The sequence below is a fragment of the Nylanderia fulva genome, unplaced genomic scaffold, assembly GCF_048542155.1.
Source record: "Nylanderia fulva isolate GAGA-0341 unplaced genomic scaffold, ASM4854215v1 Scaffold52, whole genome shotgun sequence".
NCBI classification, from domain to species: Eukaryota; Metazoa; Arthropoda; class Insecta; order Hymenoptera; family Formicidae; genus Nylanderia; species Nylanderia fulva.
The window spans coordinates 918,624-936,553 of NW_028190610.1; the positions used below are offsets into that span (position 1 = coordinate 918,624).

Below are 17,930 nucleotides of genomic sequence, written 5' to 3' on the forward strand. Positions count from 1 at the left end.
ATAATTCCTGTGGCTATCTGGGTATATGATATATTTCTTAAAACTATGTCTTTTTTATGAATATTAATAATGATAACCCTGGGGTTCTCATTCTTAACCTCTTTCGACAGTAATTAACGCGATCCTTAATTATTGGAAGAAACTTTATCGAGTTTTGAGAACTGTTGACAGAATAAAAGACAACATTATTATAAAGATTAAAATATTATTTTAGGTATATGTATATAAAAAAATATATAATATTAAAAATTTAATATTATTATAACACAAAAAATTATATATTTTATTATTATATTATTATAAAATGATATTATTTAACATTATTATAAAGATCGCTATTATTCGAGAATAATTGTGCGCGCGATTCAATTTCGAATGGTATTTAAATTTCGCGCCAAAAGCCTCCATTTTTCGCCGACAGATGGCGCCGTCGTTTTCCATAAAAATTGAATTTTCATTGCAGTTACAAACGCAACGTTCACGCACGAGGTTTTTTTCTTCTAATTTTAACTCGTCGAAGTCACGCAAAAAATTATGTGAGTAAGTTTGATTATCGACACAAAATACGAGAAAAATCGAAAAAATGCAAATTGGCGCGACGATGATGGGCGAATGACACATCAATCGTCCTCTCTCTCTCTCTCTCTCTCTCCGTCTCTTCTCCCCACCCCCGCCCACCCCCTCTGAAATCGCGCACGCAGCATCCTTGCGCGCGAAACACGCGTACGCCGGTGAACACGCACGTCGTGTTTCTATGGCTGTCGCGTGGCTGTTGTACATACCTGTGAATAGTGTATTTTAAGCCCTTAGTTTTAACGAAATGACCGAGTGAAGAGGCGAGAAAGAAGGCGGGAGCCGAAGAAGAAGAAGAGGAAGAAGAAGAAGAAGAAGAAGAAGAAGAAGAAGAAGAAGAAGAAGAAAATACGTGAGTGGGCGAAGAGCAGGAGAGAAAGAAAATAAGAAAAAAAACCGAGGAAGAGAGGCGGAGAAAGAAGGCCGAGTGCGTCGCTCCTTCCCGAGGAGAGGTAAAAATTTCGTCAGTTTGACAGCTGTCAAAACACGAATTTTTTTTTTTTTTTTCTCCAAGAATTTCCTCATCCACATCCATCTCCTCGCGTTCACTTGTTCCATCTCTCTCTCGCGTCCATTCTTCCCGTTCTTCCCCCTCCCCTTTGTTTCTCGCTTGTTTCATCTTTCTTTCCTTCCTCCGATTTTTCTCGGTCCGTTCGTTCGTACGTCGAATCCGCGCTCGATCCGTCACTTTAGCCTGGCTCTAGCCGGAATATAAGAGTTTCTATCTCTCTCTCGCGCGACGGTTTCCTTTGTGCTCTCCCCCCCTCTCTCTCTCCCCCTTCGTGTCCTCCGCGTACACAGTGTTGTCAAAAATCCGGCAGCAGCGCGCCGGAGCTGCACACACAGCTGCCATTGCTGTAATTATCTGCTTTTCGCTGGTAGGACGGTGCGTTCGCCGCCGAAGTCCTCTGTCAAGACTGATATCTACGCGCCATCGTCGTCGCAGCAGCAGCAGAGAGAGCCGCCCCGTCGACGTCATCCCCGTCGGCATCGACCTCCTCATCGGCGACCTGGAGATGCGCCGCAACGCGCGGAACAGCACGCCGTAAGAGCGGCATCACCGTCACCGTCATCGTCATCCGCGTCGTCGTCGTCGTCGTCGTAGTCATCCACGCCGGTCGACGAGGGTTAACCTTCACGAGGGTGCCCTCCCCCGTTCCCGGCTCCCCAGGAGTTCGTGGCGTTCGGTAGCGGGTTTGACAGCGGCTCTCGAGGTTCAACAGCCGCGCCGAGAATTTTGACAGGAGGAGGCATGAAGTGGCTCAACTCGAGCAGCGGAGGCGCCGGAGGCGAGCCGGCATCCTCCATGCAGCTGCATCACACCTCCGTCAACGGCCACATACCCACGGTACTCTTTTGAGTTCCATTTACGAGTCCGGCCCGCCTCGATCGGCTCCTTTTATTGGGCAACCGAGAGATTCGCCGGAGCCGCGAGGAGAGCGCGATGATTAATTCCGGTCGAGATATCGGGTGGCCATAACCTCCTGGCGTCTCCTACGCGACTGTGAGATTTGTCGAGTTTGCGAATGTCAGCGCGAGAGTGCCGAGGTGGCCCTGCCGAGACGCTGACTCGGGATTTTTGCATGTCTGTTGTCGAGAAACCGTGATTCCGGATGTATACTGTAATGGCGTTTCTTAGGGAGATGTTGGATTATGCTTTTGTGCATTATGCATTCTGCAGTTGAGAGTTTGCAGAATTTTCAACTTGATTGTCATGATGTAGTGATGATCTGATACTTTGATATAATACTTGATATTAAAAATTAGGAAATGAGAAATGTAGAATTGTGCACATCGTCAAATTTTGTTTAAATAATCCCATTGTGTTTTATTATATATTCTGCGGTGATAGTTTTGAAAATGGTAAACTTACTTGTCTCGAGACGTAGTGACAATCTGATCATTTTAATGTGATACTTGATATTAAAAAGTAAAAAAATGCGATGTAGAATTGTGCACATCGTCAAATTTTGCTGAAATAATTTCATCGTGTTTTATTATATATTCTGTGGTTGAGTTTGGAAAATTGGAAACTTAATTGTGTTGATATGTAGTGATGATCTGATACTTTAATATAATACTTGATATTAAAAATTAGGAAATGAGATGTAGAATTGTGCACATCGTCAAATTTTGCTGAAATAATCTCATCGTGTTTCATTATATATTCTGCGGTTGAGAGTTTTCATAATTGTAAACGTAATTGTCTTGATGTAGCGATGATCTGATCATTTTAATGTGATACTTGATATTAAAAATTAGGAAATGCGATATAGAATTGTGCACATTGCCAAAATTGAGTATTGGACTTATTTCGATTGCAACTATATAAAGTTATTGTATAATTAATGTTATAGGCATCCTACGATGATTCTAGCTTTGATGTATATATGCTTTGTTATTAGGATACGGAACAGTTAGGACAAGTTATGGCTGGAGGAGATAACATGCGAATTCAACCTGGTCAGACACATCAGATGGGGGTGAATAGAACTCAAGACGATGCCATGGTTGGTTATGTATTTCAACGACCTACAGAACCAGAATTTAATACCCAATCTTCGACTTTCCAAGCGAAACAAGCTCCCAGAGCATGGGCTCTAGCGGATGATGTTATCGTTGATAATGTATGTTTAGTAAACTGCTTATTCGGTTTAATTATTTCATAATAATTGGAAATTTATGCACGTGTTATATTTATCAAGTTTATATTTAATACTCATCAATTGTTGCATCTTTCTTTTTATTTAAAGAATGAATTAAAATTATTAATACAATATTAATAATATAATATAATAATATGATATTATAATATAATATTACATTATATTATATAATATATATTTGTAATATGATTATTTATTATGATAATCAGAAGTAAATTATATAATTGAAAAATAATTTGTTTCAGAATCAAGAAAAATGGAAATATTCAATGACTAAGCTCGGTGTACCTCAACAGAGTCAATCTCAACAACTTGGATTGACGATGAATAATGTACATCTGAGTAATGTACCATATGAGATACATCCTATGCAGTTAAAAGTAAGCAATGATTGTTAGCATGTCGATTATATTTTATACAGCGATAGATAAATAGCTTTCTTTGTATTTATACAAATATTTTGTCTATTTTATAGAGCGGAGCACCTGGTACGGAACATTTAGTTTACTTGAACAATCAGATGACTCAACAACAAGTTGCACTCTATCATCATCAGCAGCAACAGCAACAATTCAGAAACGGACAGGTGAGTTTTTTCATATATTATATACAAGTTGTATTAAATATATCTGTTCTTGCACAGAATTGCGAATTGCGTCATGCTTGATAAAAAATAAAGCTGCCATTTTATTCGCTGAGAAATTATAGATAACATATAATTAATATGGATAGGCAGGCAACATTACATGAAATATCACTAAAAAAACTTGTTTGTTTCTTTTATCAATGCATAATTAGAAATTATGAATACAATTAAGGGTTTCAAATTAATAATTTATCATGATAGTTTGTATAAAGTTTATTAATATCTTTTAATTAACCTATGAAAATTTTACTTTCAACATACTATTTTAACTGAAGGATATAAATAGAAATCAACAAATTTATATTTTCGCGATTGATAATATATTTTATACAATGGATTTGTTTGGTCTTTTGCTTAAATTATGTTGAAGTCAATATTTGACCATCCAGTAGTAAATAAATTGTCATTTTAAATCGTTCATTGCGCATTTCTAAATTTTTAATAAAAAAATGTAGGTGAATAATTTTATTTGCTTCTCTGATATCTAAATTTCAATATTGAACAATCTTTATAAATGTACAAAAATGTGGTATTATAGAATTTTATTTATAATAAATTTTTTTAAAATTATTTTTCTTTGTTTTATCTGCAAGATAAAATTTTAATCAAAAATTTACTTTAATGTTTTAAATGTTGAAAATTGATAAGATTCAAAAGTCTTTATTGTGAAAAGTTAACTTTTTTATAAAGAACAACGTGCCAGAATTGATGGTAATTATAAATATTTTTTATTCATAAAAATAATTGTTTTCTTTTAAGAACGCTTATTAACTGTTTTATAATGTAGATATTTATTTAGTAACTTTATGAAACAGTGAATACCTTATAAATCTACCTCATTTGATATCTGATATTTGCGTCGAGGAGTAACATGAACATGTTAAGATTAAATCACACAGAATAAGTTATAAATATCAAATAATTATAATACTACAACATTTTCTAATAATCAAAAAAATTTAGCAATTGTAAAATAAGATAAAAATTATGACAATTATGATATTTTAATGACCATTATAAAATAATTAAAAAATTATTGTTAAAAATGATATCACATTTATATCAATATCATTATTAATTCTATTATATTTTAGAGAGTCAGTCTCGATCAAAATATATATTTTTCTTTAGATGCACAACAATAATACTTAATCTCACTAAACAGTATCAATATCTAATCTCTCTAAATATACACTCGTCTCTTTTCTAAATAATGCGAGGAAAGCACAAAACTACTGATTTGGCCTATGAATAAATTCTCTGTCGTCCTCGACATTCTCCTTGTCATTATATATACTGAACAGTTCATATTTTATTTAGTGCGCCAGTATTATTTGCTTCGTGTATAAAATATAAAACGAGTAGCGTCATCATTGTATAAAGAAGAAACATACCAATGTGATTTGGGGTGGGAGATAAAAGGCTTTATTTAGTCACTTTAGATCTTGATGATGCAATTTAATATATTTTAAGATTATCTATTGATGGACATCGATATACAAAACTTAATATTATATTTGTATATAGAATTTCTATATTGATACATAGAATTCAATATGATATAGTAATATGATATAACAACTAATATAGTAATATGATATAATTATTAATATTATTTTAATAAAATTTATTGATAGAGAATTAATATATAATATTATTTTACTTATATTATTTTTAATATTTTAATAAAATATATTGATAGAGAATTAATTATTATATAATACCTTACTTATACTATTTAAATTGTCATTAAGTCTTTTGAATAATGATGAATTTGTTTAATTTTTCAACTTTTAGCAGAAGTTACTTAGAACATTTGCATGTGTATATTTGTGTGACATAAAAATTAATTTAAAAAATAATGTATTATAAAATAACTATATTAAATTACAATTAATTTAATTCTGTTATGTAATATTACTATTGTTATTTATATTCAAATATAAAGCTAGTGTCCATCAACGGTTTATCTTTTTATATTATAGATAAATACAAATAGACTTTTTTGCTTAAAAATATAGGAAATAATATATGATTCTGTGTATCAAACATTTACATCAAATGTTTAATTTGTCATAAAAAGGAAGAATACGATTATTTCTTGGTTTACATTCTTCTACAAATATTTATACATTTTATATGTTAAAAAATATGCAGCGTAAATTATTTCACTTTTGCTATCTTTTTTGAATACAATTTATAATTCATATTTATATAAAACTTAGATCTCTGAAAATATGAGTAATATTAATTTCACATTTTTCATTTTAAGATATCTGTGAATGTTTATTTTTTTATTTTTTTTACATAAATTGTTCTATCGTTTCTGGTTTAATCTGGAGTTTTATATGTCATATAATGATGTAAGGTACATACATGTTTATATATATTATTGTCAATAGCTTCTCTCGATATTTCGTATCATAGTTTTGCGATGCAATGAAGAAAAATAAGGATTTAAATAAAGAATATATTATTCTTTAATAGGAAGAATGAAAGAAAAAGCATGAAATCTTTTGAAAACATCTCTTAAAATTATAATATTCCAAATAGCCATAATAATTATTATGACATTATTTTGACGTCAAAATGACTACTTTTGCGCTATCTGGGAATATATAATATACAAGATATATTATACATTTGTTTTTATATAAGAGTTTAAATAAAGAATACATTATTCTTTAATAAGGAGAATAAAAGTAAAAGCATGAAATCTTTTGAAAACATCTTTTAAAATTATAATATTCCAGATAGTCACAATAATTATTATGACATAATTTGACATCAAAATGACTACTTTTGCCATTTGGGATATATAAAACATACAAGATACATTATACATTTGCCTTTATATTTAATTGTCAACAGCTTTTTTCATAAAATATTTTAAAAACCATCTTTTAAAATTATATTATAATATCCCAGATAGCCACAATAATTATGATGTCGTTTTGCCATCAAAATGACATAATTTGATGTCAAAATTACTTTTGCCATCTGGTGATATATAACATAAAATATACATTTGTCTTTATATTTAATTGTCAACAGCTTTTTTTCATAAAATCTTTTAAAAACATTGTTTAAAATTACAACACCCTAAATAGCCACAATAATTATTATAACGTCATTTTGAAGTCAAAATGACTACTTTTGCCATTTGAAATATATAACATACAAGCTACGTTATACATTTCTAATTGTCAACAGTTTTTTTTCGATATTCCGCGAACGTATCGTGCAATTTCACGATACAACGACGAAGAAAAAAAGAAAAAAATTCCCACACACACACACAAATCATAAATCGAGGCGGGCGAGGCTGATTCGCGAAACGGCCGCCAGACGGCGGCCGAGTCGGGAGCGTCGTTCTTTGTTTCGGTTTAGGAGCGCAGTCTCCGTCCGACGAAGCGCAGAGTCCGGTTGACGAAAATTCGAGTGCGCGGCAACGCGGGAGGCTAGAGAGAGAGAAAGAGAGAGAGAGAGAGAGAGAGAGAGAGAGAGAAAGAAAGACGGAAACGGAGAACAGAGAGAGAATTAGCAGGAAAGAGACGCCTTTTATCCCGGGCGGCCTCCGGACGACGACGCGTTTATTCACGGGATATCTAATCCCTCGCCTTTGCCGCGAGAAACAACTCGCCGTCTCCTCCCTCCCTCGTTGTAAATATAAGTAGCCAACTTCGCGCGAGTACATAGTGAGTGTGCAAAGTGTGCGAGTGCGACAGAGAGAGAAAGAGAGAGAGAGAGAGAGAGAGAGGGGAAGTTTGACAGCAGGCCAACGCTTTTTCTCTCTCTTCCTTCAGTGTCGAGTGATGGAGTCGTGATGTGTGTAGTGGTGACACTGTAAAACCGCGACTCTCGCGTTGTTTGGCCGGCGTCCTTCCGAAAAAGAGCGGGCGGGGAGGGGGGAGGGTCGCGCCGCGTCGCGTCGATCATCTGTCATCGGCGCGCGAGCTGTCAAACGGCGTCGCGCGAGCTGTCAAACGGCGCCTCGCTCGGGATCCGGCCGACATCGACGTCGTCCTCGTCGGGTTTTTCTCCCTTTCACACCCACCGATCGCCGGCTGTCGGCGAAGAGGTGTGCTCGTGGAAGTGGTGGGAAGTGTCATCCACGAGGATTTTCTTCGACCCGCGTGCTGTGCCGGCTAGTGTACTACCACGGGGTTAACGGTGAATCTCTCGGAGGTGACGCACCGCGCCGACGACGCCGCCGTCGTCGCCGTCGCCGCCGCGACCTTGGAGACAGTGGAGAGTTTCGGAATCGGTTACGGCCAGGGTGCGGGCGCGAGCACAGGCGACTGGATGAAACCGCCGGGGGACCTCTTTCTCTACCCCTCGCTCGACATGAAGGATCTCACGGGAGCCGTGGGAGACATGGTACTGTCATCATCATCATCATCATCATTATTATTATTATTATTATTATTATTATTTTATTATTATTATTATTATTCTCTCTTCTTGTCGTCCAGGATTATTCGATCGCTTCGAAACCGCGCCCGCCTTCCGGGCCGCGTCGTGTCGCTCCTATTCCTAGCCTAGCCTAGCTTGGCCTAGCCTAGACTAGACTAGACTCGCGTCTCTCGGCGCCATGCGCGTCGATCTTGCCTTCCTTGTGGTTGATACAGGTTAGGTTCCTCGCGCGACTTGGTGAATGCATTTTAAGAGTCATCATTTTCGTGTTACGGAAATTTCTGCATTTTTGTTAAAAACGGTCCCCGTGAACATTTTTGTGTTAAGTAACATATTGCTGATGTGTGTTAGTTGAACTTTAAAATTGTGAAAACGACTGGGAAAGATGTAAAAATAACACAATGTGCATCTATTTTTAATTTTACATAATAAATATGTTCTGTTTTATCCGTTAAAATTTACAGAAAATATGGTGATTTTTTTATTTTATAATATGAGTGGGGATGATAAAATCTAAAATCAACATATTTTTAGTTAAAAAACTATGTTATTTTTGCACAAAATTTATTTTAAATTACTTGAAATTTTGCATTTATTTTGTGTTAAAATATTAATATTTGTGTTTCCATTTAACATATCCGTATTATGTTAAATTAACACCAAAATTTCTGTGGACCGTTTGGGACATGTGATATCTGTTTTAACATACATTTTTCAACTATATAGGTGTCTTTGAATTTTTTTATTTCTTTCTTGTAATTTTTATTTTTCCCTCGATTTAGTCTATCTTTTATTGTCTCAAATGCGAATGCTCACGTGGAATAAAGTAGAAACACGCTGCATTGTTTAAATTAAATATTATCTGGTATCAAAGTTCGTTTGATCGAATTGGAAAGTTCGTTTCTTTATTGATTCGATGAGACATTGAACAAACATTTTGTCATCTTAATTATACCTTTCAACAAGATATTATTTTGTTAATTGAACATATATATAAATGTTTAAATTAAATCTAATAAAACGTATATTTGAGTTAAATATTAATATATGTTTAATTAACAAAATAATTTAGTTGAAAGATTTAATCTAGTTAACCAATTTTTTTAGACTAGTCACGTGTTTTTTTATTACATTTTCTTCATTTAAAATACAATTGATGTGATTTTTGGGTTGAAAAAATATATAATATAATAAATATGATATAAATAAAATATAATAATATAACAAATAATTGTAGGTTGAAAGATGCAATTATAAAAAATTGCGTTCTGTAATAATAAATTATGAATTTTTTAAAAATTGTGTAATTCTCCCTTGACTCTGAATATGTTATCGCCGTGTTAGGTGAACTTTCGTTATCATTCTTGAGGAATTTTCAGAAAAATGATAGATAATGAAAGCTAATATTTAATTTATTTCAATTTCTTGAAAAGAAAAAATAACGTAACGGAAATTAATATTTAATTTTTTTATCATATTTCTTGAAGAATACGATAACGCAGATCAATATTTGAGATTTTCTCAATTTATATTTATTATATTTACATAATTATATATTTATATATTACATTTATTATACTATTATATTATATTATATTTATTATCTATTTTTTTTATAATTGCACCTTTAACATACAATTTTTTTTCTTTTATATTTCTTAACTCAGTTATTAAAAAAATTATATTTATTTTATTTTGAAAAAAGTGTATAAAACAGAATGCAATTGAAAATCACATGCTTAGTTGATCTTATATTATAATTTTTATTAGATCAAATACACAAAATGAATTATTTACGTTAATTAAATGACTAATCAATATAATGTAAATATTACGTAGGCATATATTCTATAATAAAACATCATCTTTGTTTTACGCTGCACTTTTTGCATTCAAAGTGAAATAAAACTATATATATATTTAATTTTTAAAAAATTTCGAATGTGTGAAGAAACGAGAATTTTAGTAAATTATCGAAATTTTATATAATACTACCGATTTTAAACGCAATTATATAATAATTATAAAATAATTATTTATTCGAACTTTTAACCGCTTATGTTTTATCTTTACGATTAATATCATTGTAAATTGCACGTAATCAAAAAATTTTACATTGTCGAAAGTTTGAGAAATATGGAAAAAATAATGATATATATAATATAGTACAGAATATTTATATTTGTGCTTGCAAGTAATATTATTTCGGAAAGAATGATGAAAAATATGGAAAACTATATAAATAATAAAAAGACAAGTTATATATTAAATATATATGTACTTGTAAATAATTGATTCACATACTTATTAAAATATGGATATTTTATATATATATATAATATTTTATATATAACTATTATATGTCAATAATAATAATGCTATATTATTAATGTTATGTAATTATATTTTGACATTATTAACATAATTACATGAACATAATTATGTTATAATTATTAGCATTTGTCATTAGCTTATTTCTGCAATATGATCAACAAGAAAAATATTAATATTTATGAAGAAAACAAATCTTCTTATTAAGAAAAAATAGTTTATTAATTTCTTTTAATTTTGTTATGGTGGGATATTTGTTGTATCTTGAATCAATTTTTTTGTTTCGTGAATCTATCTATGGAAACAAGTTATCTCAAAAATAACGATTGGAAAATGTCAAAAGTAATCAAAACTATTTTCTTCAATTATCTACATCTATATTTTCATATATTTTTTGAACCTTGTTAATTTATCTCATTACATTGTTACTTTCTAACAATGAAGGTCATTAGAGTCAAGCACGTGTTTATAATATTCTACGTTTTGCTTTCAGTTTTTATCGAAATAGTATATTTCTTCCATTGTAATATATATCCACAAGTAAAATATTCACATACATTTAAATAGTGTGTAAAATATCTATTCAAAGGGCTTGAAAGATTTTGAAAAGAAACAAAACGTTATCTGAAACACTCGAACAGTTTAGATACATTGACTTTTAAATAAAGAATATATTGTTCTTTAATGAGAAGAATAAAAACATGAAATCTTTTTAAAACATTTCTGAAAATTATAATTGTATAATTTTATATCTTTTAGTACACTGAAAAAAATTTATTGAATTCAAATAAATATTTATTTCAATATTCCTTTATAAATCATTTATTCAAAATTAATAATATTTATTTGATGTGAAAAATTATTTATTTGATGTAAGAAAATTTTTTTCAAAACAAATAAATATTTGTTTCAAATAAATGATTTATAAAGCGGTATTGAAATAAATATTTATTAATTTAATAATTTTTGTTTTCCAGTATACAATTTTGAAGGATTTATAAGTTATAAAAAATTGTATTAAAAATATATATTCTTATTTATCTTAACAAATTAACCAAAATAAGCTAAATTATTCGATTTTATATAAGATGAAGAAGAAGAGAAAAAATTTAAATATTTATATATTTACTTTTAGATTTTATGCAATATGTATGCATATGAAACAATTTTTCTTAAACTACGAACATAAGTAATTTTTTTTCAAAATTATTTTTTATATTTTAAAGCTATAATCTACAGGATGTTGAAAAAATGTGAAATATTTTAAGATTTATTAGTATGCCTCAAAACAAGACGAAAAGTCTTAATTAATAAACATGGGTCCAAAAATAAACTTTCAGATATTTTTATTTCTTTATATATATTTTATTTTTATAATTTTTATTTTTTGTTTTAATTTATTTTATTATTTTTATTATTTTATTTTTTTATATTATATTACTTTATTTATGTAAATATATGGTAAAAAAATTAAATTAAGTTATGTACATATTATATGAGATATTGCAAATAATCTCAAAAGTCATTTGCGAATCCAAATGTTTATTAAGACTTTTTAACTTATTTTGAGGCATATTAAATCCTCTGAAATTATTGTATATCTTTTTCCAACACCTCGTACATTATTTATAGACCCATTAATCTATTTTTATCACGACACTGTTATGCATAGAGTGCAATTGATCAATTGTATTGAATTAAATGCGACTTTCTCTTTCTTATTGAGCATCTTGCATGTAGATTGAACGGCTAAACCCGAGTTATTAATAAATTGGACGTGTATATATATGTATATGTACAGCTGCGAATGCTGCGAAACGAGGCAAAAATACTAAGTAAAATAGCGAAATGGACGGTACTTGCACTCTGTAGAGGACTTTCATTCTGACGTAGTCGGTTGTGTTACGACGTCAAACGGTTGTTACTGACAGTTACGTAGTCAGCTGTTACGTTGCGCGCGAAAGGAAACTTACGTCTGATAAATGTTACGCAAGATTAGTATTACTCTCTAACTACGTCGTTTTATAATCGTTTCTGCTCCGTTTTATCTGGCACAGCAGACTGGTAGGCATGAGTCATTAGATTTGTCGCGTTTATGTTTCCGACGAATTCATTATAATTATACAATCGAGAAATTCATTAATAGCGATACTAATATATTAATCGTTGCAGATTTTCAGATTGAAATCTTTTATTATTAGATTATTTATTTTTAATGATAGCATTTTAGAGTTTTATTAATATTTTTAGACACTTCGAGTTTTGCTATTATTAAAAATAATTTTATTATAACTATATAATAAATTTTATTAACAATAAATTTAATAATTAAATAAATTTAATTATTAAAAATTAAATTGAATTATATTTATTATATATTATTTATGTTCATATGATTTATTGTTATTATTATTTTATTTATTTATTATTATATTTCTTATATTATTTTATTAAATTGATTATTATATATGTATATATTATAATAATTCCATTATATTTATTTTATTAGCTAAAATAATTATTTATTTATCGTTGACATCTGTCAGCCTGATTTCCAAATTGACGAGAAAATCCGTGATATATACGCAGACGCAGAACGCGTCCTCGTCGCATGATATTGTGCGAAAAGGTTCATTTATCGCGATAGACGCATGTCACTGAACTTTATGCGTAACAATATCGGTAATCGATAGTTGGTTGTGTCGAACCGGAGTCCTCGAAGTTCGGCTGATGAGCGAGACAGAGAGGGAGAGAGGAGAATCCTGCGCTCTCATTATTATCGTGAATTCAATGCACATGGGATTCTCCTCTGACCAATGCATGTTGGAATGCGCATTCGGTGTATTTCATATCAGCGCGAAAATTCCATGCGGTATTTTCCCCTTTTACAAGAGCGATCGATTTACGCGGCGTTAGAACTTATTTTATCATAGATATTTTTTTTTATTTCCACGACAGAAATATTTTGGTATTTTTATGCAGCTTTAATAGCGCATGTTTAAATTTTTATTCATTATCTCTCTGTTAATTGTGAGCTGTCATTGATCGGATTTAATCGTGTTTATAATTAGGGTATTTTTTTTATTATTAATATTGTATATATAAAAAATTGTTTTCTTTTTGACAAAATATATAGTTGTCTAAATAAGAAATTTATTAGTTTTCAGATTTTTTAATTTTAAAAGCGTGCAACTTTTAAAATAAAAAATGTAATATAAATGTTGATAATATAAATATATATATATATATATATATATATATATATATATATATAATTTATTTATATTTATATTAAAAAAATATAAAAATGTTGCAATTATATTTTATATGAGAAACTAAATACTTCTTAAGTGAAACAATAAACTTTTTAAAATCAAGAATTCGTAGTAAATATTGTGTATTTTTTTTTTTTACTAATTATGATATAATTAATATTGCATTATGATATTTATTAATATTACACAGTGTAGAACATGAAAATTAAAATAACAAAAAATAATTAAAATTCTATTAAATTCTATTTTATTTACATTTAAAAAAGCTACACGCTTTTCAAATTAAACTAATAAATTTTTAATTTTGAAATTAAATCTATATATGTATACAATATCATAAAACAGAAATATTTTATTTCTAATTTAAAATAATTTCATTTTCATATTTTTTAACTGCTGGCTTTCGTTTATTTTTTCAAAAATAAAAATATATATATATATATATATATATTTAATTTCTTACGCTTATTTAAAATCGCTGACACGATTTTGACAGATAAAAAGATCGACTATTCCCGATTAATTTTCTATGCTCTTTGTCGTCAAATTTAGATAACAGTGTAACAATAACAATCATCGCTCTCGATGATAAGCAAGTGTGTCGATATGATATGCATTGGCTCGTGGACGAGATACGCACGTACAACGATACCATCTTCTGTACGACTGATCCCTCCTCGTAGACTGGAGGACAGTGGCCGTGACCCGTGGCCGAGGGCCCCGGGGAAAGGGGTCGGTGGCCCCGTGGCAATTTAACGACGTCCACGCCGCACCGTCGTGGAGAACGTGGGAGTGTGACGAAGACCCGAGGAGGGAGAGAGAGTGTGAACCATGGTGGGATGAACCGGCGCGAGTCCGTCTGGTGTCTGGCCGGATCGAAAGAGAGAGGATCGAAACTCTAGCACGCGGATATCTAGCCTTCTTGCGCGATTGTTCTATGAAAATTTAAACTCGAGGGGTTGAGAGGGAACAGGGAGCAAAGAAGAGAAAGGAAATTCGAGTTCCATGAGTATCTATGAACCATAAGATGTAAAAATGATGGCCCTTTTTTCCTAGAGACCTGGGGAAAGTATTGAAAATATCGTCATTCGATCGATCTGACGACAACTAAAGTCGATAACATGGATGAATTTTCAATCAAACCAGCTTCTAATTAGATACTTATTAAATATTATAGTTTTTACATCTTATATGGTTTATAGATACTCGTGGAACTCGAATTTTAGACCCCATCAATAATCGGGAAATCGACCTTTTTTTAACTTCCTCCTTTAAAAATAATGTGTTGTCGATTTTTTTATTTTTACATGATAAAAAGCGACAGCTGATTGTTATCAACTTCCGAGTTTCGGGAAAAAATGAAAAATCGAGGGGATGAAACTTAGAAATGTACGCGTTTTATTATTTTTACTATTACACTTTCTTGCGAATTAGTTGATGAAAAGCAACAGTTGATTGTCATCAACTTCCAACTTTCGAAAAAAAAATTTTTGTGATTGGAAATTGGAGAAATAGATTGAGTCCAAAATTTTCCAATCTATACTCTTAATATATTTTCATCCCCACATTGATTTTTTTCTCAATAAAATATACAACGGGAATGAAATATAAAAATTGCTAAAATCAGTAAAATATATATATATATATATATATTATTATTGAATATTTATTATTAAAAATCAGAGAAGTAAATTCGAGAGTAAATTTATATAATATATTTACATTATAGTTTATATAATTTTATAATATTATTTATATTATAAATATTTATATAGATAGCAATATAAAGCAAATATAAGAAAAGTTGACATTTTGTGATCAACTTTATGCAAAATTTCTTTTATTATCTACGATTCGCCTAAAGCTCTTTCATTGTCTTGTAATAGAGATAGATGTAACCGCGTTTCTGTAATAACACCATCGCTCCCTGAGCTCTTTGTTTAACATAGGGATTGTTCTAGCGAGGTCATTTCCAATGGCACGATTATAATCCCCCGTCCAGTTGGTTGCATAACAACGGGAGCAACGTGACACACCAGGGGTTGACATTGTTGCCAATATGGTTTTCTTGCTCGCACGTGTTTCCTCTCTTCCCCCTTCGGCCCCCTTTTAGGGTAAAAAACCGGTCGGTTTAGAGAAAAAAAAATACTGCTTTGCCATCCTTGTTCAATGGATGGCTAGATAATGAAAAGAGAGAGAGAGAGAGAGAAAAAGAGTGAAAGGAGTTTTTGAGCCCATTTAGAAGTCGCACAAGTTACATCATATTTTCTCGGCTGCTCTTCTTGGCAGAATTTTAATGAAATACCTTTAAGAAAATCAGTAACTTGTATTTGAAAGTTTTAATAAACATAATAAATATTTATAATATATTTATATTATAATATAGTTTATATTATTTTATAATATAATTTATGTTATAAATATTTATATAAATAATATATAATATGTATTTTTAATAAATATAAAACAAACTTTTTCTCTCTTAACAAATTTCTGTTTTGCATTCATCTTCTATATATTTTCTTGTATTTTTAAAAATTCTAATTTATTTTCTTTCATATTTAAATTTCACAGGCAAGTAAGAGCAGATATCAGAGTGCGTCAGATTCAAGAAAGAATTATTATTTCGTTGGAACTGATTCTTTGTGCACGAAACCAAGAAATTAAGGCTCCCTGAGTTCCTGCCGTGGCAAGGTTAGATTGTGACGTCAGAGGTGAGAAAGTACACGCTGAAAATTCTTAGATGCCATTTTTCAGCGAAAAGATATTTCGATAAGACACTATTTCAGATGGCTTTAGTACACTTTTAAAATATCTTCACTTCGAAGTGGCATCTAAGAATTTTTAACATGTGTTTTCTCGCCTCTGACGTTACAATTCCAACCTGGTAGGTGAGGAGTCTTAATAAATCTCTTTAGCTTTTATAAATATAATAAATATACATTTATAATATATTTATATGATCAATTTATATTAATATTATATAATTTTGATTTATATTTATATTATTCAATTTATATTTATATTATATCACTTTATAGTATAGAATATATTTATTATAAAATATATAATAATATATTTATAATATATTGTATATATTTTATAATATAAAATATTTAATAATATATTTATAATATATTGTATATAATTTATAATATAAAATATATAATAATATATTTATAATATATTGTATATATTTTATAATATAAAATATATAATAAAATATAATATTTATATAAATAACAATAATATTTTTAATAGATATCAAACAAACTTTAGGAGAGTTTTGGAATTAAATATGTATTAATTTGAAGAATTATCTGTTGCACCGAGAATCAAGATTTCGAGGAAATGTTAATTGTTCTTGGAAACTGAGTCTAACAAGTAAAATCTTGTTTAGTTTGTTTTCTCTTTACTTCATTAGGCGCGACAACCTCGCAATCTTAAGAAGCGGAAGTGATTCTGCGTAGGCGGAATTTTTTTCTCCACTTCGTATATCATTTATTTCCCTTTGTCGATATTTTTCCTTCTCTCTCTCTCTCTCTTCGGTCGCGCTTTAAACGTACAAAAGCGTCTCCGGTGGTCGGCGACGCGGTCGATACTCATAGCGTATCACCCCCGGCTGACCGAGCTTCACCCTTACCTTTGTCCTTATCTTACTGAACCTTTAGACAGATCCGCCAGCTCGTTTTCCTCGCGTAACTTCGCGTCTCTCCTCCGCATTTACATGCAAAACGGCGATACGTCAATTGCCGGCTGGAACGATCTCTCGATGCTCGGCGCTCTTCTGGAAGGAAGAATGTTCCTGGGAATTCGAGGAATTTCCCTTTCATCGAGGAACTCGGGCGAAAGTTGGCTGAATCGTTTTTGTCAATTGCGAGAACTCGCGAATTCATTCTTTTTCTCGATTCATTATTATTTGTCCCGTGACGCGACTTGCGATCAATCTTTGTTTATTTTTATCGAAATTTATTTATTAATGAAAAGTCAATTTTCAGTTTTTTTATTGTTAGATCAAAATTT

General features: G+C 30.7%; 1 protein-coding gene across 1 annotated transcript in view; it reads left to right on the forward strand.

Annotated features, from left to right (window-relative positions):
• Positions 1-1,071: 1,071 nt before the first annotated feature.
• The window catches only part of pum (pumilio), a 122,663-nt gene continuing 105,804 nt past the window's right edge, over positions 1,072-17,930 (forward strand). The window contains 4 exon segments of the mRNA XM_029316344.2: positions 1,072-1,921; positions 2,979-3,200; positions 3,485-3,619; positions 3,715-3,825. Coding sequence (XP_029172177.2) covers positions 1,826-1,921; positions 2,979-3,200; positions 3,485-3,619; positions 3,715-3,825 — 564 coding nt within the window. The 5' untranslated portion in view covers positions 1,072-1,825.